This window comes from Pinus tabuliformis, chromosome 2_1 (genome assembly GCF_031772625.1).
Source record: "Pinus tabuliformis cultivar Carrire ecotype Pingquan chromosome 2_1, CPIR1, whole genome shotgun sequence".
In the NCBI taxonomy this organism is placed as follows: domain Eukaryota; kingdom Viridiplantae; phylum Streptophyta; class Pinopsida; order Pinales; family Pinaceae; genus Pinus; species Pinus tabuliformis.
The window spans coordinates 895,677,170-895,703,312 of record NC_142299.1 but is presented as its reverse complement, the minus strand read 5'-3'; the positions used below and the strand labels follow the sequence as shown (position 1 = coordinate 895,703,312).

At 37.3% G+C, this 26,143-nt stretch overlaps 1 protein-coding gene across 1 annotated transcript in view; it reads left to right on the top strand.

Annotated features, from left to right (window-relative positions):
* Positions 1-25,002, top strand: part of SUVH4 (histone-lysine N-methyltransferase, H3 lysine-9 specific SUVH4-like protein) — a 98,736-nt gene extending 73,734 nt beyond the window's left edge. The window contains exons 12-15 of the mRNA XM_089403486.1: positions 19,565-19,670; positions 19,871-20,053; positions 24,100-24,327; positions 24,453-25,002. Coding sequence (XP_089259612.1) covers positions 19,565-19,670; positions 19,871-20,053; positions 24,100-24,327; positions 24,453-24,566 — 631 coding nt within the window. The 3' untranslated portion in view covers positions 24,567-25,002. The remainder of the gene's footprint in view (positions 1-19,564; positions 19,671-19,870; positions 20,054-24,099; positions 24,328-24,452) is intronic.
* The last annotated feature ends 1,141 nt before the right edge of the window (positions 25,003-26,143 follow it).

Genomic DNA, 26,143 nt, shown 5'->3' with positions numbered 1-26,143 from the left:
AGCGACACCCCACCAAAAAGTGAGTATGGCAACCCTTACAAACAAGCAACTCTGGGATACCTTTACCAATCAACACCCCTTTTCGCTCAACCATTAGCAACATACCAGCGAAGGGCAAAAGCCGAGATGCCTAAATTCAATGGAAACGAAAAAAACAATGTTGCATGGATAAATAAAGCAAAAGAATACTTTGAGATATATGACATCAATGACGATGACGAAAAGCTCAGGCACGCATCCATGAAAATGGAAGGAGAAGCATATAATTGGTATATGTGGTGGAAAAAAACAACACACTTCATTAGCTGGAGAAAATTTAAGGATGCATTCTTTAAAATATTCCAAGGTGTAAGGGAAGAAGAGTTCTTTTCAAAACTCATCAAGTTATGACAAAAAAGAAGTGTGGACGAATACACTCAAGAATGGGAGACCTTAGTAACACGAGTACCTGGGTTATCAGAATCTCGTCTAATTCAATCATACGTCTCGGGACTCAAAACCCATTTACAAGTAGAACTTGAGATGCATGACATTTCATCAATAGAAGTAGCAAGACGAAAAGCAAAAACAGCGGAAAATAAATTCGAACAAATATTTTGGTCAAAATCCGAAAAAACATATTCAAGACGAAGAATACCTTGGTATGCGGACGCAAAAAATACAAAATATGTTCCACCTCATTGTCGTGAAGATGAAAAGTCTAATGTGGAAACACAAAGGATAAAAGAGGGTAAATGCAAGCGCTGTGGTGAGAAGTGGGACCCCAAACATAGGTGTGCTAAAGGAAAAGAACCAAAGAACCTATATAATTGTGAAGCAACCAATGATTCAAACAGTGAAGATTCTGACATAGAAGAAACAGAAGATGCCTCAAACTTCTCACCAGAATTAAATGACGAAAGTATTCCGCAAGTGTCATTATCAGCTATGACAGGTATATCACAACCTCAAACTTTAAAGTTAAAAGGACACATAAGGAAGAACAACGTGGTGGTTCTCATAAACTCTGGTAGCACACACAATTTCTTAGATGCAACCATGGCAAAGAGACTCAATATTTTTTCATTTCCCTTACCAAACATGAAGGTGATGGTAGCTGACGGTGAGAAGATTGAAAGGTGGGGAAATGCCATAAGGTTAAATTCCAGATTCAAGACTTCAGTTTAGAGTCTCCGTTTTTCACGGTACCGTTAGGAGTAGATGTAGTCTTAGGTATCCAGTGGTTACGGACTTTAGGTACTTATGCCGCCAATCACCAAGTACAATTTATAAAATTCAAATGGGGAGGTCAAAAGTACAAATTACACGGATTCCAAGCACCAGAAAGTCAAATTGTATCATCATCTCAGATGATGAAGATGATTTGTTATCTGCAAATATGATCAGTGAAGAGTCACTAGAGATACAAGATCTAATTCGGAAGCATGAAAAAGTATTTCAAGACCTACCTATGAAGATGCCGCCTAATAGGGAAATTGAGCATACAATAGAAGTCAAGGCAAGATCAGACCCTGTCAACATCAAGCCATACCGATACCCACATCACCAAAAAAGCAGAAATTGAGAGATTAATCCAAGACCTCTTAAAGTGTGGGATCATCTCGAAAAGTAAAAGTCCTTACGCTGCTCCAGTGGTGTTGGTAAGGAAGAAAGATGGTTCATTCAGGCTATGCATTGATTATAGGGGATTAAACAAAATAACAATCAAAAACAAGTTCCCAATCCCCTTTATCGACGAAATGTTGGATGAGCTACATGGCGCAAAGTATTTCTCAAAATTGGACTTAAGATTAGGCTACTATCAAATTAGAATCAGATTAGAGGACATACCAAAAACGACATTCTGAACACACGAAGGTCACTATGAATTTAAAGTAATGCCGTTTGGATTAACCAATGCACCATCAACGTTTCAAGCAACAATGAACGAATTATTTCGTCCACATCTTAGAAAGTTTGTATTAGTATTCTTTGACGATATTCTAATTTACAGTAAAACTTGGAAGGAGCACTTGCAACATTTGGACAAAGTTCTTACACTACTTAAAGAACACCAATTTTACGCAAAAAAAATCTAAATGCACCTTCAGAAAGGAAGAAGTAGAATACCTTGGACACATTATATCCCATGAAGGCGTAAAGGTGGACCCTAATAAAATCAAAGCTATAAATGAATGGACCAAACCTGCTAATATATCTAAGAGGGTTTTTAGGTTTGACTGGATATTACCGAAGATTTATTAAAAACTATGCACATATAATTGCACCTCTAACAAATCTTTTAAGGAAGAATTCGTTTCTATGGGATGAGGAAGCAGGAAGGTGTTTTGAAAAATTAAAGGAAATTATGTCTAATGCTCCTGTATTAGCAACACCAGATTTTTCTAAACCACTTATCATTGAGTGTGATGCTTCTGGATTCGGTATAGGTGCAGTATTAATGCAACAAGGACATCCGATAGCTTTTGAAACTAGGAAGCTCAACAAAAGAGAATGCCTCAAATCCACATACAACAAAGAAATGCTCGCTATCATGCACGCACTAGCTAAGTGGAGGCAATATCTTTTGGGAAGTAAGTTTTCTATTTGAACAGACCACAACAGTCTCCAACATCTCCTTCAACAAAAAACACTTTTCGAAGAACAACAAAAATGGATTGAAAAAATAGCCGCTTTTGACTTGGAAATACTACATAACAGAGGTAAAGACAATGTAGTAGCAGATGCCCTATCCAGGAAAGATGAAGAACCAACACTACTTGCAATTTTAGTTGTTGTCCTTGAGTGGCTTAACGAAATTCGAAGTGAGTATGCCAAGGATCCAAAAATAACAGCAATAATCAATAACCTTCCCAACAACTCAAAATTTGAGTGGAAGAATGATATCCTATGGTACAAAGGAAGAATCTATCTCAATACAAATTCCAAGTTTAAGTTTAAGATACTCAAGGAATCACATGACTCACCGTTAGCTGGACATGTAGGATTCTTTAAGACTTACTACAATGCACGTCAATCCTTCTTTTGGAAGGGAATGAATCGTGATATTCAGAAGTATGTAGAAGAATGTGACACATGTCAAAGGAATAAAAGTGAAAATATTATGACACCAGGATTACTTCACCCTTTAAACATTCCAAATTAGAAATGGGAAGAAATCTTGATGGACTTTATCGAAGGATTACCAATATCTGAAGGCAAGGACAAGATTTTCATAGTAGTCGACAGACTCACCAAATATGCTCACTTTATGGCAATAAAGAAGTCATACTCGGCGAAAGAAATCGCTGAAATATTTTGCAAAAATATATATAAGTTACACGGTTTTCTGAAAGTCATTGTGAGTGATAGAGATGCCAAGTTCAAAGGTAATTTCTGGAAGGAATTGTTCAGCCATATAGGGACCTACCTAACTATGAGTTTCACTTATCACCCTCAAACAGATGGCCAAACAGAGGTTGTCAATAAATGTTTGGAGGGCTACCTACGTTGCTACACTACAGAAAAACAAAATAAGTGGGCTCAATGGTTACATCTTGTTGAGTGGTGGTATAATTCCACTTATCATACATCAGCAAGAATGACGCCGTTTCAAGATTTATATGGGTATGAACCCCCGAAATGGAAGGATCTAGCTATTGTCTAGACAAATCTACCTGTTGTTAAAGATCAACTAGAAGAAACCCAAAAAATCGTCCAAATATTAAAAGAAAACCTGAATAATGCAAGGAATCATATGAAGCAACAAGCAGACCGTAACAGAACCGAAAGAGAGTTTGAAGTTGGAGAATGGGTATTTGTTAAGCTCCAACCATACAAACAATTATCCTTAAAACAGAAAGGAAAAAACAAATTGGCACCAAAGTTTTATGGACCTTATCAGATCAACAAAAAGATTAGCCAAGTTGCGTATGGTTTAAGCCTTCCAGAGACAAGTCATGTTCATAACGTCTTCCACGTGTCTTGCATTAAAAGGGCGGTAACAATCAAACAACGCAAACAACGCTTCCATCCTTAGATGATGAGGGAAGATTCATTCTAGAACCAGAAGGTATTTTGTCTACTAGAGAAAGAAAGCTTCGATATCGTACTATCAATGAATATCTAATCAAGTGGAAGGACTTACCCGAAGAAGAAGCTTCTTTGGAAAATGAAGCATTTTGTCAACAACATCTGTCATTACGTATGCTTTGAGGACAAAGCATTCTTTCGAGAGGAAGGCAATGTTATGTAAAAAAAATTATTTGTTAGTTTTAGGTTTATTATTTAATTTTAGGTTAAAGTAGACGAAAGGGCACGATCATAAGATCATGCCCTTTCCCCGAAGGGTGCCCATGGCGATATATAAGCCAGGAAACCCCAATGTAACAATCATCATTTGTCAATTCATTTTTAATAAGATATTTATACATATATTTCTGTTTATCAAGAAGTTTTCACTTCAGCCTTCAATTCTCTCTCCACATCCAAAACGTCGACTCCACCCCATTATTCTTATGCTTCCTCTAATCAATGATCACTGCATGCCTGAGCAAACCAATATCAACAACACCAGATACCATATGCTCATCTTTCTTCCAACATAACCATCTTATCAAATCCCACACATTTTATTTGCTAAAATTTACTGGGCGGACCGCGCGACATTGTGAAGCTGGCCAAGAAGGCCCCATCTAATGATCTAGTGCACTGTAATACTGTTGTTATATCGCTGGAGCGCTGCGAGCATTTTCTGCAGGGCTGACAACACGTTCTTCCACTCATTTACCCTCTTTCCAATCGACTTATTTAAACATGACAATCATATTATATATAGTGCGAGTTGATGCCATGAAAAGTAGAAAGGTATGAGACAATTTAAAATTATATTTTATAATTCAATTAGTTTAAGATTCAAGCTGTTGCAATTATACACGACTATGGGGAGAAATTTTGAGTTGTGTGCTTTAGTGGGTACATTAGATCTGTATTTAATATTTTTGAATTTTGATTATTTGGGCATTAAGTACCACATGTATGAAGGCCCTTCTTGATTGTTCATGAAATAAACAGTGAAATTTGGAATGTGAAAAAGCTTTGGAAACCTACAAGTCTTGGTGCCATGTCTGTCCTTATGGTAAAATTTCTTCCATTTGAGATGTTTGGATCCAGTTTTTGATTTGCTAAAGCTCCATTGTGACGCGATTTAAATATTGTTTGGTCTTTGCTCAACAACTTTGATAGGGTTTTATTTCTCTTGGGGGTCAGTTCATAGCTGTACCTACTGGAATCTCCTGGCAAGAAAGTGATAGGGTTTGCGTAGGGAGGAGATGGGTGATTGTCCTTGAGGAGAAAACGCCATGGCAACCTTTTCTAAATTGTAAATTGCTCTATATTTTCTAAATTCTGGGCCAACAACCTTTGAGCACTTCACTTTGAACAAGGGAGGAACATTGATCTATTTGAAATCATTTTCGACCATGACTTCTATCTGGTATCCAAGCAAGAGAATTGTAGATTTTTCAAAGCATAATCCCAAAGTTGTTAGTCATTTATTTCATTGATTATTTTATTATCGGCGCATTTTTTGCAGAAGTTGACACCTTCGTCTATAGTGTTTGGGTTGTTGAGAAAATGGCCAAAATTCATAAACTATTTGAGTTATTGAAGACTCTAATACAGTTTATTGTTCATGATACAGTGAAAATAATCAAAACCACTCTTGTTGATAATATTCAAATATGCCTACAAGATGCACACAAAAAGATTGAATTTTTGCAGCTTGAATTTCAGTTCCATTGAGATGAGTTACAACAAAAGAGACATCATTATGAACTTGTTTTTGTTCAAAACAATCCCCTTTTTCAGTCTGAAGTTGACTTCCATCAACTACTAGAAATTGATCAGATCATTAAGTCCATCTTAGGAGCAGACTTGCATAAATATGCAGAAGTTCAGGTTGCACTTCCCAAGTCCATCATTCGACTTTGGGAAGAGTTTGTCAACAACAGGTATGAAATTGGTCTTGGATATAACATGGATGCCTCCTTCCATATTCCAGAATACTCCAAGCCCATTCAGTTTCAAAGTGTTGGGTTTTTATAGGACAGTTCATATTCACCTATTCCAAATCTTGCTCCACATTCATAGCAGATTGTTAGATGCCATGTCTGTTGTTATGGTAAAATTTCTTCCATTTGAGACATTCAGATCTAGTTTTTGATTTTCTAAAGCTCCATTGCGACGTGATTTCAATATTGTTTGGTCTCTGCTCAACAACTTTGACAAGGTTTTATTTCTATTGGGGTCAGTTCATAGTTGTACCTATTGGAATCTCCTGGCAGGAAAGTGATAGGGTTTGCGCAGGGAGGAGATGGGTGATTATCCTTGAAGAGAAAACGCCATGGCAACCTTTTCTAAATTCTATATTTTCTAAATTTTGGGCCAAAAACATTTGAGTACTTCACTTTGAACAAGGGAGGAACGTTGATCTATTCAAAATCATTTTCGACCATGACTTCTATCTTGTATCCAAGCAAGAGAATTGTAGATTTTTCAAAGCAATATCCTAAATTTGTTAGTCATTTATTTCATTGATTATTTTATTGTCGGTGCATTATTTTGCAGAAGTTGACACCTTCATCTGTAGAGTTTGGGTTGTTGAGAAAATGGCCAAAATTCACAAACTATTAGAGTTATTGAAGACTCTGATACAGTCCACCGTTCATGATACAGTGAAAATAATCAAAACCACTCTTGTTGATAATATTCAAATATGCCTACAAGATGCACACAAAAAGATTGAATTTTTGCAGCTTGAATTTCAGTTCCATTGGGATGAGTTAGAACAAAAGAGACATCATTATGAACTTGTTCTTGTTCAAAACAATCCCCTTTTTGAGTCTGAAGTTGACTTCCATCAACAACTAGAAATTGATCAGATCACTAAGCCCATCTCAGGAGCAAACTTGCATAAAGATGCAAAAGTTTAGGTTGCACTTCCCAAGCCATCATTCGATTTTGGGAAGAGCTTGTCAACAATAGGTACACAATCGGTCTTGGATATAACATGGACGTGTCCTTTCCTATTCTAGAATAATCCAAGCCCATTTAGTTTGAAAGTGTTGGGTTTTTTTTAGGACGGTTCATATTCACCTGTTCCAAATCTCACTCCTCCACATTCATAGCAGATTGTTAGATGCCAACATTGTGACAGAGTTGGCCATGTGAAAGATCACCGTTTTGATCTTTACCCATGTGAGTATTGTGGTAAGCACACTCATCATTCAAACAAATGCTTCAGAAACAAGCCTCTTGCAAGAACGAAGAATCACCTTAGATGTGTTGCTTCTTGGCAATGGGTTTCAACAATGAAAAAGATATTTTGTTCATACTACAAAATTTGTTTTCAAGTATTAACGTGTCTTGTAGTTGATATTTTTTCATCTTCTCACCTTGTATCTAACAAGGGGAATTGATGGTTATACAAGCTTCAAAGATACATCAAGCAACCCTGATCCAAACACTGAACTTGTTGCCTGAGCCCAGAGCTACAGTCGGCCATACACAGATTCAGGGTTGTAGACAAAATCAGAGCAATTCCCCATGAACATGCCTTTGGTTGGTGGCCTTAAACCACCACAGGTTGAGACCTCAATGGTCTCCCTTTTCAAGAATATCAGGGAACACTTCCACTAGCAGAAGCCTTCAACTTCTAGGTAGATTTTGAATTGTTCTAGAGTTGGTTGAGACCACAATGGTCTCCCGTCTCTTTTGGGTTTGTGGCATTCCTTAAAAGCCACCTTTCAAAGCATTAGGGAGCATTTCCTCTAGCAGAAGACTTCAACTTCTAGCTAGATTTGGAACTATTTCAGGAACTGCACTAAGCGTTCTAGTGTTGGTGGTCATCCTTAAAACACCACCGGTTGAGACCTTGAGTTCTCCCACCTATACCATAATTTCAGAGAGCACAATCAACTAATTGTTGCCATGCATATTTTGCATATTTGTATTAGAGCTCTCTTGTTAGACTCATATATACCCCTTTGGATTTGGGGTGGGGGGAAGGGGGTGTGTTGGACATCTAATCCGTTAAGGTTTTTATTTGTGGAATGTGAACAGTCAATGTAGTCCAAGACACCACTTGGAATATGAAAACCAAGGGTTATTAGATAATGTATATAAATGTATATCATTGTGAATAATATGAATTCAACATTTTATCTTATTTACTGTTTATAATTTCATGTGTGTTTAACATTAATAATAAATTCTTTGGGTTCAAAACTAGCATAAACAACAGAAGCAAAACTCACAAAGGCAAACACATATAAAAGAATGACACAAATATATCGTGGAAGCCCCAGTGTGGGGAAAACTAGCAAATGGTGGGTGTTGATTCAACTTCAAAAATTTAGTTTATAATAGATCTTTACAATAGAAATTTGCTACAACAATTTGTCCCTACAATTCTAAGTGAAATCAACCCCTACGCAACATTGTGCAACCCAACCTTATAGCCCAACAAATCAACATCATTGGCTAACAAATTTTTGCCTATATGGCTCAGGAAACTCGTGGTTGTATGTCCCCCTTTGTTTGACTTGCTCACTAATCTGATCTTGCCTTGTATGTTGCCTCAGTGTCTCAACTTACACTTTGCTGCTTTGATTGTCAAAAAGTTATTTCCAACTAAATACCCAAGTCCGCCAATTGAATGATCTTCTCAACAACTCAAACTCCCTTCATAAAGTCCTTAACCTTATTCTTCAAAGAGATGGATGGCTGAGATTTCATCAGTGAGATCAAGGGCTACTACTTAATATGTCTGAGATCAAGGGCTACTACTTAATATGTCATTAACCCTTTTACCATTTCCAAAAAGGTGCCCAACAAGTCAAATAATTAAATTAAACTGCTATCTAAAGTCCTAACTTAGGGAACTAATTAAATAATTGTTGTAAGAGTTATTTGAGGTGACTAGCTACATGTCATGGCACATGACGTATGCAGAACCACTTTCCAAGCTCTAAATTCAACACTCGTTGTTATCAAGGAAGGTGTTCTGCACAACACCCAACTTATCCTCGAAGAATACAATTTTTCTCTTCATAAAGGCGTTGGTCAAGATCTCTGTTACTTGTTTGTCTGTAGGAATGTATTGTAGCTTCATTGTCCCCTTCAGTACGCAATCTCTGATGAAGTGGTACCTAGTTTGAATGTGATTTGACTTGTCATGAACACTGGATTCCTAGAGAGCTTGATGTAGCTTTGAGTGTCACAGTGAATGACAACCAGCGCGAATTCTTGATCAAAAATCCCAATAAGAAGTTTTCGAAGGCAAATGGCCTCATAGGATGCGAAACTAGCAACCACCATGTACACAACCTCGGCAAAACTAAGCGCAATGGACTTTTGTTCCTTGCTGAACCAAGACACCGCTCTTGATCCTAGACTGAAACTGCATCCGAAAGTGCTCTTTCCGTATGTTGTACTATTTGCGTAATTTGCATCGGTATACCCCTCCAACCTCACTCTATCTTGCTGAATCTAACTCAACCCATACTCTACTCTACCTTAGAGGACCTGAACACATGTTTGCCAGCTACCCAGTGAACTGTTGAAAATTGGTAGCTCCACCTTGCATCAATTGGTAATCAAGTACAATGTTGTAAAAGCACTTAACTTATTAATCATTCTTATTAGTTCAATTTTGACTTAATCATTAATATTATTATTATCTGTTTTATTATCTTTATGATACTATGGCATTATTATTATTAAAAGGAACTTCAAGTCACCTTACCTTCATCACTTAATCACTTCATACCTCTATGTCTCACATAGCACATCATAACTCTCTCTCTCCTTCTGTCTCTTTCTTAATGGATACTTCTCACTCTCATTAAAGTCTTGTCATAAAATATTCTTGCCCAATTTGCATCTGTGAATCCCTGAAGGCACACACCATCGTCATGTTTGTACAACAACCTAAAATCTGCTATGCCGCCGAGATACCTCAAAACATGCTTAACAAAAACCCAATGCACTCTGGTCGGTTCAACCATGAATTGGCTTAATTGGTTAGTTGCAAAACAAATGTTTGGTCATCTATTACAAGATACATCAACGACCCAATGAGCTGCCTATAAAGAGTGGGATCCATTTGTTCACATTTGGTAGCATCCAACTTCTTCCATTTTGTGACTACAGGCTTGGTCATGGGCCTGCAATCCTACATGTAGAATCTCTTGAGAATCTCCTGCGCATGCTTGCTTCTCCCAAGATAATCTCCCCATCACCTTGCCAAATCTCCAATCCAAGGAAATAATGCATAAGCCTTATATCCTTCATCTCAAACTCTTTTGCAACATCTCTCTTGCAGACAAGGATGGGATCCTCACCCTTGTCAATATCAAATCATCAACATATAACACAAGAATGAGAGCCTAGCCTTCAAACACAATATAGTACAGGTTAGGGTTAGCTTCACTCTTTGTGAAGCCTAATCTGAGAAGGTAGATGTCTATTTGGGCATACCATGTCCTCGGTGCCTTCTTAAGACCATAAAGAGCTCTTATAGCTTGCACATGTGTGTCTCTATTGAAAATTTCAAACCCCTCAAGCTGCTCAACATGTATCTATTCCTCAACAACTCCGTCAAGGAAGGCGATCCTCACGTCCATTTGGTGGATCTTCCACCCCATTTGCATTGCAATCACCAGAATTGTCCTAATGGACGAATATCGAGCCACTAGTGCGAACGTCTCATAAAAAGAAGGCTATGAGTCTATCACCTCAGTCATAAGTGGCATGTATCTGATATATCTCTATCGTTGTTTACTCTGTTGGAATGTGGCGCTGGGTGGCTCCAACTCTTTCATGAGCCTCCCTAATCAACTAATCTGCCCACCTAACTCATCCTCTCCCTGCATTGGGAGTCACTGGTTGGGTGAACCCTTCTAACTCTACTCTCTCCTCTTGTTCATGCGCTTTCTCCTCAATTGCGTGCTGGTCGACTTGTTTAACAACTCGTTGTGATGAAGCTTGAGAATTTGGCCGAGCCTCCTCCTCCTCCTCCTGTGTTGCATTGTGCTCATGCTCTAAGGACTTCTTGAGACCCCTTCCTTCCTTGAACTTTACATCACGTCTGATCACTGTCTTCTTGAGTACTAGAATATACACCTTGTATGCCTTAGATTTCTTACTGTAGGCCACAAAAACGCCCTTCTTTGTTGTGGGCTCTAGCTTCTTCCAATTATCAGAAGACACATGGTAGTAAACAAGGCTGCCAAAGATTTGGAAGTGAGACAAATCATGCTTCTTGCTTGTGAAAGCCTTCTCTGGTGTGACTTTGCATAACACCCTATGTAGACTCTTGTTTTGCAAAAAGAATACAGTGTTGCATGCCTCTGCCCAAAGAAACATAGGTAGACCTTGGTCATGGAAGATAACCATGGGTGCTCCAACAATGCTCCAGTTCTTGCATTCAACCACCCCATTTTGCTAAGGGTTATGAGGTGCAATGAGTTCTCTTCCGATGCCTTCCTTGGCACACAATTCCTTGAAGGCATTGGTGATGTACTCCCCCACCATTGTTTGACCTCAATGCCTTGATCCGCATATAAATTTGGTTCTCCACCAAGGATTTGAATTCCACGAACTTCGAGAAGACGTGATCTTTTGTGAGTGGTCATCAGTGAAGGTGGCATAGTATCTGTATCCCATTAGGATTGGAGAGGAAGATGGTTCACCTACATCCGAATGTACCAATTCCAAGATGCTCTTGGCCCTGCTGCCTCTGTTGTGACTCTGCCTAACACCCTATATAGACTCTTGTTTTGCAAAAGGATTGTAGTGTTGCATGCCTTATGCCCAAAGAAACATAGGTAGCCCTTGGTCATGGAATAGAGCAATGGGTGTTCCAACAAAGCTGTAGTTCTTGCACTCAACCACCCCATTTTGCTAAGGGTTATGAGGTGCAGTGAGCTCTCTCCCAATGCCCTCCTTGGCACGCAAGTCCTTGAAGGCGTTGGTGATGTACTTCCCCACCATTGTCTAACCTCAATTCCTTGATCCTCATATCAATTTGGTTCTACACCAAGGATTTGAATTCCACAAACTTCGAAAAGACTTGATCTTTCGTGAGTGGTCATCAATGAAGGTGACATAGTATCTGTATCCCATCAAGATTGGAGAGGAAAATGGTCCGCCTACATCCGAATGTACCAACTTGAAGATGTTCTTGGCCCTTCTGCCTTTGTTGTGACTCTGCCTAGCACCCTATGTAGACTCTTATTCTGCAAAACGACTGTAGTGTTGCATGCCTCTACCCAAAGAAACATAGGTAGCCATTGGCATATTTTCCAAGTGTGCAATCCTTGCATACGTCATGCTAATCTACATTGTACTGTGGTATCCTTGTGGCAATCTCCCTCAAAATCTTCAACGCTCCATGGTGTACGTGGCCCATACTCCTATGCCAAAGTTCTCCAAGGTCACATCTATGTGCACTGATATCTTCGCTGCTCAAGGATGCTTTTGTCTAAAATGTAACTTGTAGAGGTTCTTCACCCTAACTCAGATTTGCTTCATGGCTCCAAAATTTAAGCGCTTGAGGAAAGCCTTTCCCCTGTTGAAAATAACCTCATAACCTTTGTTTGCCATGTTTGAGACTAAAACAAGTTTTTTCGTCAACCTTGGTACATAGATGAAATCTCTAAGGTAAAGAGGATTCCTAGATTCCTTCTCAAACATGATAGTACCTACACCCAATACTAGGTACATACCATCATCTCCCATCTTTATATGAAATGGCATACCTTTCTTTGTCAACTAACTGCAATACCCCTTGAAAAAAATTCACGAAGATACAAGCACACAATAAAACCATACACCATAAATTACTTGCCCTTGTCCGCCCGGGAGTTCCTATTTCCTATGCTTGCTTCTGGGATTCTCTTTATCCTCTCCTCGAGAACCCTAACTAGCGAAAACATGCCAACTTGTGTGTTTTGTTATTATTCTGCTCAACAAAAATCTCAGAAAATTTATTACAAACATTGAGAAAAACTCTCCTTCAATTCGTTGCCTCTCAACACACTGTTCTACATCTTTCTAACTAACTCAACCTTTGTAGACGCAACTGTACAAACTCCGAGTTATTAGGCCCTCTTGTGCAGGTTGACTTGGCCTTAGAAAGTGAGCACGTTGGCTGAAGAAATTTGTAAGGCTATTTGACCTTTGTCTCTCTGGCCTAACACGTTGACCTGGAGCCTCTTCTCCCTGAGCTAAAACACATAAATCTCTATTGCATAATGATCTTATTAGCCAAGTTTTCACCGTTCCATTTTTATAAAATCAAAGTGGCCCATCAACCCAAGTCGAACTGGTTCGTTAACTCAAGTTGAGTTGTTGAGATCGATTTACTATTTTCGACTATAGGAAATATTTTTCCTAAGTCAAAATTAAGTGAAAGTATAGCTGCGCCTTAGCTTCACCTGTGGAGCCCATTGCCAAATTAGCACACTTCTAAATTTAGCAGAATCCTTTCATCTCTAACTTCAATTAATAGTATGATGTCTCATATCAAATTGCTTAAGACTCTAGGGTTTTGTATATTATATTATGTCAAAATTTTCTACAAGATGAACAATAGAATATGATTTTCTGACTTCCAACTAGTGTTTATTCCACTACTATCACTAAATGATTACACATCAAAAAATATCAATAATAAATGCAACAAACACAATATAGATCATAGAGAGACGACCATGCACAATAGAGACAAGAAATTTGACCCTGAGGAACCCAATCTTGGGAGAAAACTCAACAACTTTTCTTAGGAGAAATTATTCTATAGTAAGGTTTACAAATCCAATTTGTTTAGAAATCTGTGCCAATATGCAAGTCAAAATACCAGTCAAACTTGGTCAATCTTCAGCAAGTCATGATTGGTCAAAACTAGTCAAAATTTGTGTTGATCAACCTGCGACCTATGGTCAACTCTTGTAGTCAACTCAGATTTGTGGGCAACTTCTATAGTCAAATCTATTGTCAAACCCCATGGTCAACCCTTTACATGTGCGATCAATCTTGGTTTGTTCTCTGTTCAAAACTTGGACAAACAACTCAATCAAATCACATGTCAAATAACACGTCAAACTTGATCAAACAAAATGTAAACTCAGCTTGGTTAGCTCGGTCAAATCGGTCAAACTTGTCCTTTATCCACACATGCTATTGTCAAGTGGATTAGAAAATGATGAAGAGAGTGAAGAAATTCACACTTGCTCGGTGGTGAAAATGAGAGGTCACATCATCTATTTATTCTAGTCAAGTGGGGTTAAATAACCCAAGGGACATGCCCCTTCACCCTCCTGGGCTGACTTGACTTTTCTGGGTTGTATTGTCATTCAAACATCAAATTTTTATTTTAATTCTCCATAATTATTCTAGGCTGACTTAGGCACGTGGGAATACCTCTCGAAGTTACACATAAATCAACATTCTTGTTTGCGAGGGAGGTATTCTCCTTCGCTGCAACATATTTGTCCTTAGTTGAAATTACTCTTCCACAAGAAAATGTTCATGAGCTTTCTATGTTGATGTAGTGTCATTTCACATATACGTATATAGATTACTCTGTCATGGAGTAGGCAATGCAACTCCTCACATGCACATCTATAGATCACTCCATCTTGGAGTAGACAATGTGAATATCGTGTGTCATTCACCCCTCGCCAAATCAACATGGTTGCTTAGGTAAATGTATCAATCTCCTCTGGTCAAATCAACATGACCTGGTCAAAGTCCTTCATGGCTTCTAAGAAGAGAATCTACTCCTAGATGATTCACATTGGCTAAATCATCATGGCCTAGACAAAGTCCTTCATGGCTTCTCCACTGAATTACATCAATCTCCTTTGGTTAAATTAACATGACTCAGCCAAAGTCCTTCATGCCTTCTGAGGAGAGGATCTGCCCAATCCCGCCTTTGCCCTAGGCCATTCACCCTTGGTCAAATTAGCATGACCCAACCAAATCAACATGGGTACTCAGGTGAATGTATCCATCTCGCCTGGTCAAATCAACATGACTTAGCCAAATCAGCGTGGCTCTCGAGGAGATGGTTTGCTTGATCTTGTGAAGACCATAGTTTTAAAATTCGGCCGAATCGAATCCGAAACGGCCGAGTTGATCCGAGTCATTGAAGAATTTTATGACCCGGCAGAAAAACCAGTTCGGGAGGCCGAGTCATGACTGACTCGGCCGAGTTATTGCATGACTCGGCCGAGTCAGTCATGACTCGGTCAACCCGGCCGTTTCCACATCTACTCGGCCGAGTCATTAAATCTAGCCAGTCCCCCCAAAAAACAACCATTTTTCTAATTTTTTTGAACTTTTTAACATTTAGCTGATTGTTGGGGACTCTCCAAGGTGTTTTCTAAATTGGTTAAGTGCTATTTGGGGTCCATTCACCTCTCCTAGTATTGATATGCTACTCAAATTTCATGGTAATGTTAAATTCTTAAAGTAAAAGTGACATTCTCCTTAATCTTCATTTTCATCCTTTTACTTAAATTTTTAACATTACCATGAAATGACTCAGGATGTTTGAGAGTGGTTCCGGCCTCATTGGATTTCATATGGAGAAAGTAGAATTTTAGATTTCATTCAAAATTCAGCAGACTTATCAGTTTTTCAGGATTTCAGGATTGGAGGATTGCAATGTTTCCATTGAATTTTGTCCTGTACTAGGGTATGGAACTCTTATTTAACCAAGAGCACCAATCCCTCTTTGTACCTTAATGTTAGTGACATTGGTTGTCGAACTTCTCCAGGATTCGCTCCCAAACCAGGAGCTTCTGAAAATGTCGCTCCCGCTCCCGTTTTCGCTCTTGCTCCCCACTTTCGCTCTCGCTCCCAAGTAACACTGAGCCAGATGATGTTGGCAACTCTAGCAGTAGCCAGTAGTACTGGTCACAAAGTTTTGTTGTAGAGGCCATTTATAGCCTCCTTGGTTATTTGTTTTTGTTTTGATCTCTATATCATCATCGTGTATGTATTGGATAATGCACTGGGTGCCATTTTGATATAATGGATATATTCATGAGCCTACTTTGATAATATGTTGTCTTCTATCTATATTCTAATGCTGTGTTTGGAAACATGAATAAATTTTTTTAAAATTATGTGTTTTTATAAAAAATAAATATTTAATATATTTTTTACAACGACCGAGTCATTGAAATCAAGCCAGCCGAGTCGATACCGAGTCGGAGTCGACCCTCGGCCGAGTCGGAGTCGGAGTCGGAGTTTTAAAACACTGGTGAAGACATCAACACTCCCTCTTGTTAGAAAATTTGGATACTTGATAATTACAACTTATTTTCCTTAGCTTGATAATTACTTGTGATGTTAGATGTTCTTTTATTACTTCTTTGTTTATGTTCATCAAGCAATTACCAGAAAACAAGATCACAAAAAGACAAAATACACAAGATATAGACACCTAGCCAATGGATAACCCGAAAAATGATTCTCTTCTTCTTTAGAATTTGCTTACAAAAGAGACTCCCAAGACCCAAAGACCAAACAAACCCTCCAAGACCCAAGTATCCCATAGAAAGATTTGCTTCCGAACAACTTCTAAACTTCGATATTGCAACCCAACTTCGACCCCAACAACAGAATTTCGACCCCTAGCAACTGCTCTAGAATTTCGTCCTCTTGTAGTTGGTAGCTACACAAACCCTAACGAGATAGAGCGAAACATAACCCTCGACAAACTTCGGTTTTTGCTCCTCTTCTTCGTCCTCCAAATGTTTTTTTTTTCCCTCTTCACTATTGCAGATCGAACTAGCTTGTGTGTCTCCAAATGAGGTCGAGCTCCCTTCTATTTATAGCCTTTCTTGAAGGACGAATAGCCCTCCCTTAGGTTGACTTGGTCTTGGGTTTATCCATGGCTTTTACATGATAAAATAAATATTTTCCTTCATTACAATGAAATGGGATTATGACACATGACCAATATTTATTCTTTATCTTAGAAAGACCTAGAAGACCTAAAAGCATGAATAACATGCTTTTGATGCAAACCTGAGTATGAAACCCATATTCCAAAATAAAATAAAATTTCTTTCTTTATAAAAAATTACAATGTCATGATTACAATTACATCATAATGAAGACCGAACCTAGTTACAATTTTCAACACCTCTCAATGAGGGAGACATTCTGCATCACACCAAGCTTGTCTTTGTAGTATACAAACTTAGCTCTAGATAGAGGCTTGGTGAGAAATTCAACAATTTGTTCGTATGTGGATACCTATTGGAGCTTCATTGCTCCTCTCTACACCTTGTCTTAGATGAAGTGATATTTTATCTCAATGTGTTTTAACTTGATCAAACAACCTTGCAAATAGCTTTTGAAGCCACATTGGATCTTGTCTTGTGGCACTAGCTACGGTATACTTGGATTCTGGTGTACTTAGTGCAATTGAAGTTTGCTTCTGCTAAATTAGGATAGCTAGTCCCATGTTGAAGCCACACTCCTGAGGTGCTCTTTCTGTCCTTTTCACTCCCTGCTCAATTTGAATCTATATATCCTTGCAGCCTCAGTTGAGCACTTGAGATATATCTCAAACAATACCCAACTATACCACACAGGTACCTCAACACATGCTTTGTTGGAGTCCAATGCATCTGCCTCGACTTGAATATATACTAGCTCAAGGGGCTTTATTTCGAAGCAAATATCTGGGCTGGTGTTAACCAGGTACATTAAGGATCTTATTAAATCCTTGTACATTTTGGGATCCAACAAATTTGAATATGAAGTGGAATCACCTAGCTTCCTCAGATTGGTCACCATAGGTGTAGCCACAGACTTGCAAGCCATCATATTGAATGTCGTCAAAATATGAACATTGTACTTCCTTTGTCCGAGGAAGATCTCATCAAGTCTCTGCCACACCTCCAATCCCAAGAAATAACATGTCAAGCCAAGATACTTCATCTCAAACTTCTGAGATCAACTCCTTTTAAAACTGTAGCAAATCTTTCTGTGGTAATCTAGGCTGCTCCCTTTGTCACATAAGCAAGTCCTTCTGCCATTTCTGCTTCCTCTATCAGTGAAACATACTTTATTTTCTAACATGGTCCCCTCATAGAAGGCATATAGCTCCTAGAGACCTCACGTCTCTGAGCATCTTGTTTGACAATCTCAGCGCATGACATCCTCTTGAAATGTTGCTCCTTCCATTCTGCCTGACTCTCTGCTTCTTGGGAATTGGAAGCTCTTCTGATCATCTGGCATTGGCACAGTCCTGAATGTCCTAACAATCTGTACAATCATTACTTTCGAACATCAATCACTTTTTGTTGAGTCTATGCTTGAGCCCTTAGGCCATACAAGAACCTGACCATCTAGCGACTGGAGCAAAAATCTCCTCATAGTCCACTCCCTCTTTCTAGGAGAACCCTCTTGCCACAAAACTTGCTTGTATGCTGCCATCTGATGCGTGAATCATCGCCTTGGCAGCCTCCACAATGGACCTGTTCTTCCTTTCCCCATTCAGGAGGCCATGGAAAAGAAGGAAAAAAAATCATAACCAAGCAAAATACAAGGGCAAGATGTTGATTAAAAATTAAAAGTAATAATAATGATCAAGGGAGGAAAAATATAAAGTACTTATCTCTTGATTTGAGGAGTGTAAGGAATTGTCAACTTCCTCTCTGACAGATCTGTAGGAGAGTCTCAGGAACTTGGTACTTCTTCCGAGGTGGATGTTCATCACCATCATCATCAACATTAGTTGTTGATGTATGGTACTTTTCCTTCCTTTTCTTCTCAGAACACTAGGAGGCATAATGTCCAAAATCATGACAAATGAAGAACTTGACCTTTATCTTTTACTTGTACTTGTACTTGAGTCTTCTACTTGTATACTTTTTATCAAACTTTCCAATGTTCCTCTTCCTTTTCCTCTCCTTATGTGAGCTGCGAGAGCTTCTTCCTTTTCCTTTCCTTTTTCTTGAAGTATAAGTTATGCGCCATTAATTTTAACATTTGTTCAAAATCTTCCATTAAATATTATAAAGTCACTTCTTTTTACAACCTTTCTAAGATTCTCTTATTTTGAAAATGGCTATAAAATAGAAGAAAAATATTCATAATGCTAATCCATCACTTGTTCAATTCTATTGCAGGCTGTTTAAGATACATGCTCATTTCTTAATTCCCTTAGATTTATAATTTGTTGTTTGACGTCCTTTCTTTTCGTAGTTTTAGTTATTTTTGCACCAATTGATGGTTTAATATTTGAATAATTTCTAGCTGCCTTTTTATTTGATGTTTGTGCCATTCAGATTTGTATGGAACTACCTGTTCTAATTTATTTATAATTCTTTTTGAAGGGAAGTTATTTTGTTAGTTCTTAGGTCTTGAAGCATAGCCTGATTTGTTTAAATGATATTTTACATGATATACTTTCTAGATCACAATAGTCTGTCTTTCTTAAGTATGCTTTCTTTTGCTTTGAACTAAACTTTTTCTTTCAACTTGAATGGTGTTGCAGGTTGGTCGAAGCAAAGGATGTTGTTTTTGAATGTGGTCCAAATTGTGGTTGTGGGCCCACTTGTGTTAATCGTACTTCTCAGCAAGGGCTTAAATACCGCCTTGAGGTTGTTAGATTTGTATTGTGACTAGAGAAGTTTGCTTTTGCTTAAAACTAAAAGGCTTAATGCTAACCCTAAAACAAAATTTCATGTGGGCATGACAACTTTAACCAAAATGCATGCACCTACTTTTGAGCACATATATAAATGTTGGGCAGGTCATTAATTGAATTCAAAATAAACGCTTGTGTCTATGATTATTACAGGTGTTTCTAACTTCGAATAAAGGTTGGGCTGTGAGATCTTGGGATTCTATTCCTGCCGGGGCTCCAGTCTGTGAGTACACAGGCATTCTTATGCGGACAGATGACCTAGATAGCGTCTTGGAAAACAATTTCATCTTTGAAATTGATTGTCTACAAACAATGAAGGGAATTGATGGGAGACAGGTAATATTATTAACCATTCTACTTGATGTTCTATTTCCTAGCGTTTGGTAACAATAATTTCTCATTTGAATTCCACTTTGGAGGCACAATGGTAAAAATGTTTGGATTCTAGACCATGACAAGGACTTTTTGTATTACCAAATTTAGTTTTACGTAGTAAGTTTGGGAGAACTTTCTTCATGTTAATTAAATTATTTGTATAATGTGTAATGGAACACTAAGCGTTGTATAGGTTTGTGACACTAATAATCACTCTTTAAGGGAAAATTTTAGGGGCTGATATTTGCAGGTGGACTAATTTTTCACGTTTTTTGAAAAAAAGATTCCTCAATTTCCATTTTTTTTCTAAAAAACGATTCACCAAATTTTATGGTATAAAATTATTTTACTTTAAAAATAGCAAATATTTTATAGAGACTATATATATATATATGATAACAATTATAATAATGATTAATTAGTGATTAGTATAGAAAAGACATGTCTCTAAAGACATGACTGTTCTTGAAGGGGCACCTGCTGAGGTATATAAGTGAGCCCTCATTTGTAATGATACCATCATCTCATATCTTTTGTACATTCAACATTTCTATATAAATATCACTTGTTCTATAATGAATATTTACATATTTAAAATCTTTTGAGTATTTTGCTACGTATAAGAACTTTATTCATAACATTTGGTATCAAATCTGTTCAATCGTTTGACCTCTTAACTGCTCCACAAAGCTAGTCTAATTTGACCTTTGGCCATCAATTCTTTGTCGTTGTGATTGAAGCGTTTCACTACACAGTACTGGAGATTCTCCATTTTACCGTTAGACCTTTGGACATAAAAAATATTAAATAAAAGATATATATATATATATGAGCACAATAAATAGAGATACAAAAACGAGAAAAAACAAGAAAAGCAAAACACCACAATTGCCGCTAGAGCTGACTTAGCTGTCTTGCTGATAGCGCCGCTGTCGACACGACCACACCGGTGTTTCTAGAGCTAGCTTTGTTGTCCCGCTGACACAATTTCCATCGACACGACAATGCCACTGTTTCCCTAGCATCAGGATTGCCAACACTACCATTCCTCTTTGTTGCGGCTTTCCATCACCAACAATTATGCCGCTGCCGACACGACCACACCGATGTTTCCAGAGCTAGCTTTGTTGTCCTGTTGACAGAGTTTCCATTGACACGACAATGCCACTGTTTCCCTAGCATCAGGATTGCTAAAACTGCCATTCTTATTTGTTGCCGCCTTCCATCACCAACAGCTATCGCCTCCATAGCAGCAACCGCCACCATCTTTCTCACTGCTGTTGGCAACCCCTGTCAGTGGTCATCACCAACCTCGATATGTCGTTGCTCGAATTCCCACTTCTCGTCTCAGCGACCCCTTGTTAAAAGTTCTATTAGCACCTGCTGAACCACTGTTGTAGTTGTGCCATACAACATGCCCCGAAGTCATGTTTGTATGAATAAGGTAAACATATATTAAATCTATGAATCATATATTATATATAATTAGGAAAAAATATTATATATTATATTAAAAAAATAAGTATATAAAAAACATTTCTAAATAATATTAAAAAAATAAAAGAAATGAAATAAAAAAGAGAACATCTTATAGGAAAATAAAAAGGAAATTGAAGAATTAAAAAAGGGAAAGGTATTTAAATGTGCTTAACATATATATTAAGATATATAAGGAAAGGATTTACAAGGAAAAACCATAATTTTAAGGTGAAAGAAAGAAGTCAAGAAAAAACAAAGAGATGCCTTGGCTTTTTTTTTAAATGTCCTTTTTGTTTAGAAAAATATTCTAATTGCCAAGAGTTGTTCAGAAATCAAAATGTCATTTGTGAAAAATGTTACAAAACATTTACTTTAGTTGAATATCAAAGTGATACACAAAAGTAGTGATTAGAAGGAGATATAAAGTTTCATGAAGGGATAAAACAATTATTGGTGACACTTGAACAACAATATGCAGATTTTAATAAAGGTTTGAAGAAAATATAATCCAACTTGCAAGACACACCGCTCCTAAAAGGATGTAATCGAGTGTACCGAGAAATCACAGTTGGAAGATCAAGAGTTCACAAATAAAAATTTTAGAAGACAAAATAGCGAAACTTCAGTGAAACAAGAAGGCATCACGACATAAATATAAAGTTCTTGAAGATATGCATTATAACAAAGTAATAATAAAGGACGAAGACATTTCTTGCTACATGAACCACAATGGAAAATTGTTGGCACAAGTTAAGAAGGCTAAAGTCACCAAGAAAGAACGCAAGAAGCCCCTATTACAACAAGAAGAAGAAAATTTATGCTTGAAGAACCTTAATAAAAATATATTAGAACAAATTAAAAGTTTAAAAGATGAGGAAAATGACACAGAATAAAGTCAACAATTCCGAAAACGAAGAACTTTCACATCTAAAAAATCACAATCAATGCTTATTTACGCAAATAAAGAAGCTTAAGAATGATAAAAAGTCACTAAAAGAGAAGTTAGAACAACTTTTTTGAAAAGAAATGAATATTGATCTCCTCAATATCACAATTGAAGAAGAGGTCAAATCAGTTGAAGTAAAAACATATTTAGATGTTGTAGTTCAAACAACGAAAATTTCAAGTGAAGATACAACAATTAATCAAGTGACTTCCGTACTTGAAGGAAGTAAGATACCTCCAGTAAACTAAGAAATTGCCTCAAATAGGTTTATGGGAGATATGATCATAAGGACTCCTTATCGACATTCGAATCACAAGAGCAGACAATTCAATCAGTCTGCATATCCATTTCACTCGGAACAAAAACAACAAACTTATGCTCTGAAGACCCATAATTGTCAGTGCAATTCAATCCTGTGATAAAAATTCACACAAAGTGTTCAATAATCACAAGTTTCCAAAAAATATTAATTTAGGGTGGTCGGATAACTTCTCAATATAAATTAGAGGACCCTATAATGATTATGATGATGATGATTAGTATAAGAGGCATGTCTTTTGGTATTACTGATTCTGATTTCAATGTATAAAAAATCATTGGAAATTTGAATATTTTTATGAAAATATCACCAAATACTTTACAATTTTCATATTAGGAGCAACAAGATTTGCCAAAGTTTATAAAATTGAAGATAAATTGCCATCCTTAAATTTTTCCTTTAAAAATACAATATTAATTAGATGTACCACTGTATTTTGTGATTATCTTTGTTAGCAATGCTTCCTTATGCTTTTCTATGCTCGTGAGAGGTTGTCTAAAGTATGTATTCCGGTCAAAAAGCCCAAAGTTGGAGTTTAGATTATATACCATGCTTCTCTCTCCCTGGTACAACACCCATGTGAGGAGAAGTAATCTTTGCCGTCCTCCAATTCCACCATGTTGAAATTGGCATAGGTTAGATCAGTTAGTTGACTTTAGGAAGCTCGTCAGCCATTCACCACTGAAAGAAATATTCTCCATGATATCATGCTGTGCCCCACTTCGAACTGCATGTAACTAACTTGGGTAACAGCATTGTAATGGTGCAATCTTTATGTTGTAAGGGTATGCTGCACATGCCAAAGTTGAAACCGTTTCCAGACTGCGGTGCGTAGAGGACTTCTCGGTTGGTTAGGAACATGTATTCAATCTGTTCATCAATTCAATGCCCTTTTCTTTGTGGGTTTTCTTTGTGGGAAATATTGTAAGTATTTGTAAATTGTATTGGACTATTGGATGTATAATATAACAATTCGTATAGCTTTTGGAAACCATAAACTTCCCATGATCTTGGTGCATTTCTGTTCAATCGAAATTAACTTTCTCGCCTCGGCTTCTGATGCCAACAACTTGATTCAGATTGGTTGGGATGATGTGCGGCCATATGGATATTAATATTCGGTTTTCAATTACCTTCTAGGACTGAGCCCATGTTGATATTTGAAATAATATTTAGAATGGTTTATGTTTTCCGAACTTCTAAGTTTAAAGGTGAACCTTGGGGTCGTTCCCTCATGCAAACTCGTTTATGATTATTTTTCAGAGACGTTTAGGAGATGTATCGAAGCATGACAATGAGAAGCTTGATGATAAGAAAGGAGATGGACAACCCGAATTTTGTATCGACGCAGGAACTGCTGGTGGTGTAGCCAGATTCATCAATCATAGTTGTGATCCAAATCTCTTCGTACAATGTGTATTGAGTTCCCACCATGATCCCAAGCTTGCACGAGTTATGCTATTTGCAGCTGATAACATTCCGCCCCTACAGGTATAAGCATGATTCATGATATTTAAAGATTTGTAATTCGTTCTTGTTAGATTGGTAGTTGCTCGATTGTATTGAAGCGTTTCCTTTTCAAGTTTAACTTTAAATCCCTGTGTGTGTTCTGTCAGGAGCTTACATATGACTATGGATATAGTCTTGACAGTGTCGTTGATTCAGAAGGGAAAATTAAGAAAATGGCATGCTACTGTGGTGCTGTAGAATGTAGAAAACGTTTGTATTAAGGCAATTTGTAAATCGTTGTCATTAATCATCTCAAATTGAAATTATGGGATGAAGATGCATTCTTTATCAATTTTAATCCTATGTTTAAATAGCAATTCGATCTTAACCAATGATTAAAAAATTGGAGGGAGTTAAGCTTTCCTATGTAAGGTTCGGAAAGGACTATTATTTTATGATAGCCATGAATCTGTTTAGGCTTGACGGATAACAAGGGGGTCAAGGGGAAGAAGTTGGGGAATGTTGTGGGCTGTTTTCTAGTAGCCACTTGATATTTGGTTAAAGATTTGCAGTCTATTAGGTCTTTTATTCTAGTGTTAAAAGAAAATATTGGATCAAAGTTTGCTGTAGGGGACGGCAACTTGACTCTGCTAAGGTTTTGCGATGTGCACAGTGAGTATATTTTTCTCGGATGCAAGTCTCGTATGTTTCTTAGAACTTTGTTGCCCACGCAAGGCTTGTTTTAGGCATTGGAAACGGAATTTTTGCATGACAATTTCATGTCTAAATCCATAGATACTGTAATGAAATTGGTTTTCATTTTGTTAGATGAAATAAAATGTATTATTTGGGGGGCGTAAAAGAATATCCTTTCAATGTTTTGAGCATACTTTTAGGTCCTTTGCTTTATCTCCGCTTTTTGATTGGTGCTATGTAATGTGTGGATACATTTCTACACGTTGACAAAATATTTGTTAGCTTGATTAAACGATTCTACGTAATAGGTTTAGATTGAATATAATGTTTAAAAATGAGCACTAACTCAACCATAAATTACTATAATGCTGTTGGGTTAGATTTTGAAGTGTCATTCCATAACAAGCAAGTCAAAGCGAGTGAATAGAGCAAAAATCCATATTTTGCCGTCATATATTGCACATAGAATGACGTCATATATTAAACAAGTTATATTTTTATATTCTATAAATATGTTAGATAGGTTATTAAAAAAATCTTCCAGGACTCCCATTTCTTTTTTTTCAGGACTCCCATTTCTTATAGTCACCAATTTCCATTGTTTTGTTTCCTTAGAGAGCATTTGTTCCCGTTATCTAAGCTTCTCCTTAATCAAGGTTTGAAATATTCATCGACAAAGAACTTTTACATGGCTTGTGCTATCTTCTTAGGTTGTTGAACAATATGTTAGGGTCCAAACACAAGATTCACTCAAATGATAGCACAATATGTTAGGGTCCAAACACAAGATTCACTCAAATGATAGCAAGATTTTCCCAAAGAGCAATATTCAAATCTGTGTAAATTCCAACCTTAGTTCTAATTTATGAGTAGCTCTAGCTTGATTATAGTAATTAGTTATGAAATTGGGCTAGCCTCTTTTATCACCTATATGAGGGCAATTTTGCCTTGTGCTTAAACTTGTGGGACTTGGATTCTTGCAATTTTGCCTTGTGCTTAAACTTGTGGGACTTGGATTGTTTCAACACACTGTAGTTATTAACATGTAATTGGGAATTTGGTGATTTATGATAAACTTATTGATCATAGTCAAGGAAAGTGGAAAGCATGGTCCTTCTCTATACTCACTTCTAAAGGTTTTCCAACATAATTGAAACAAATT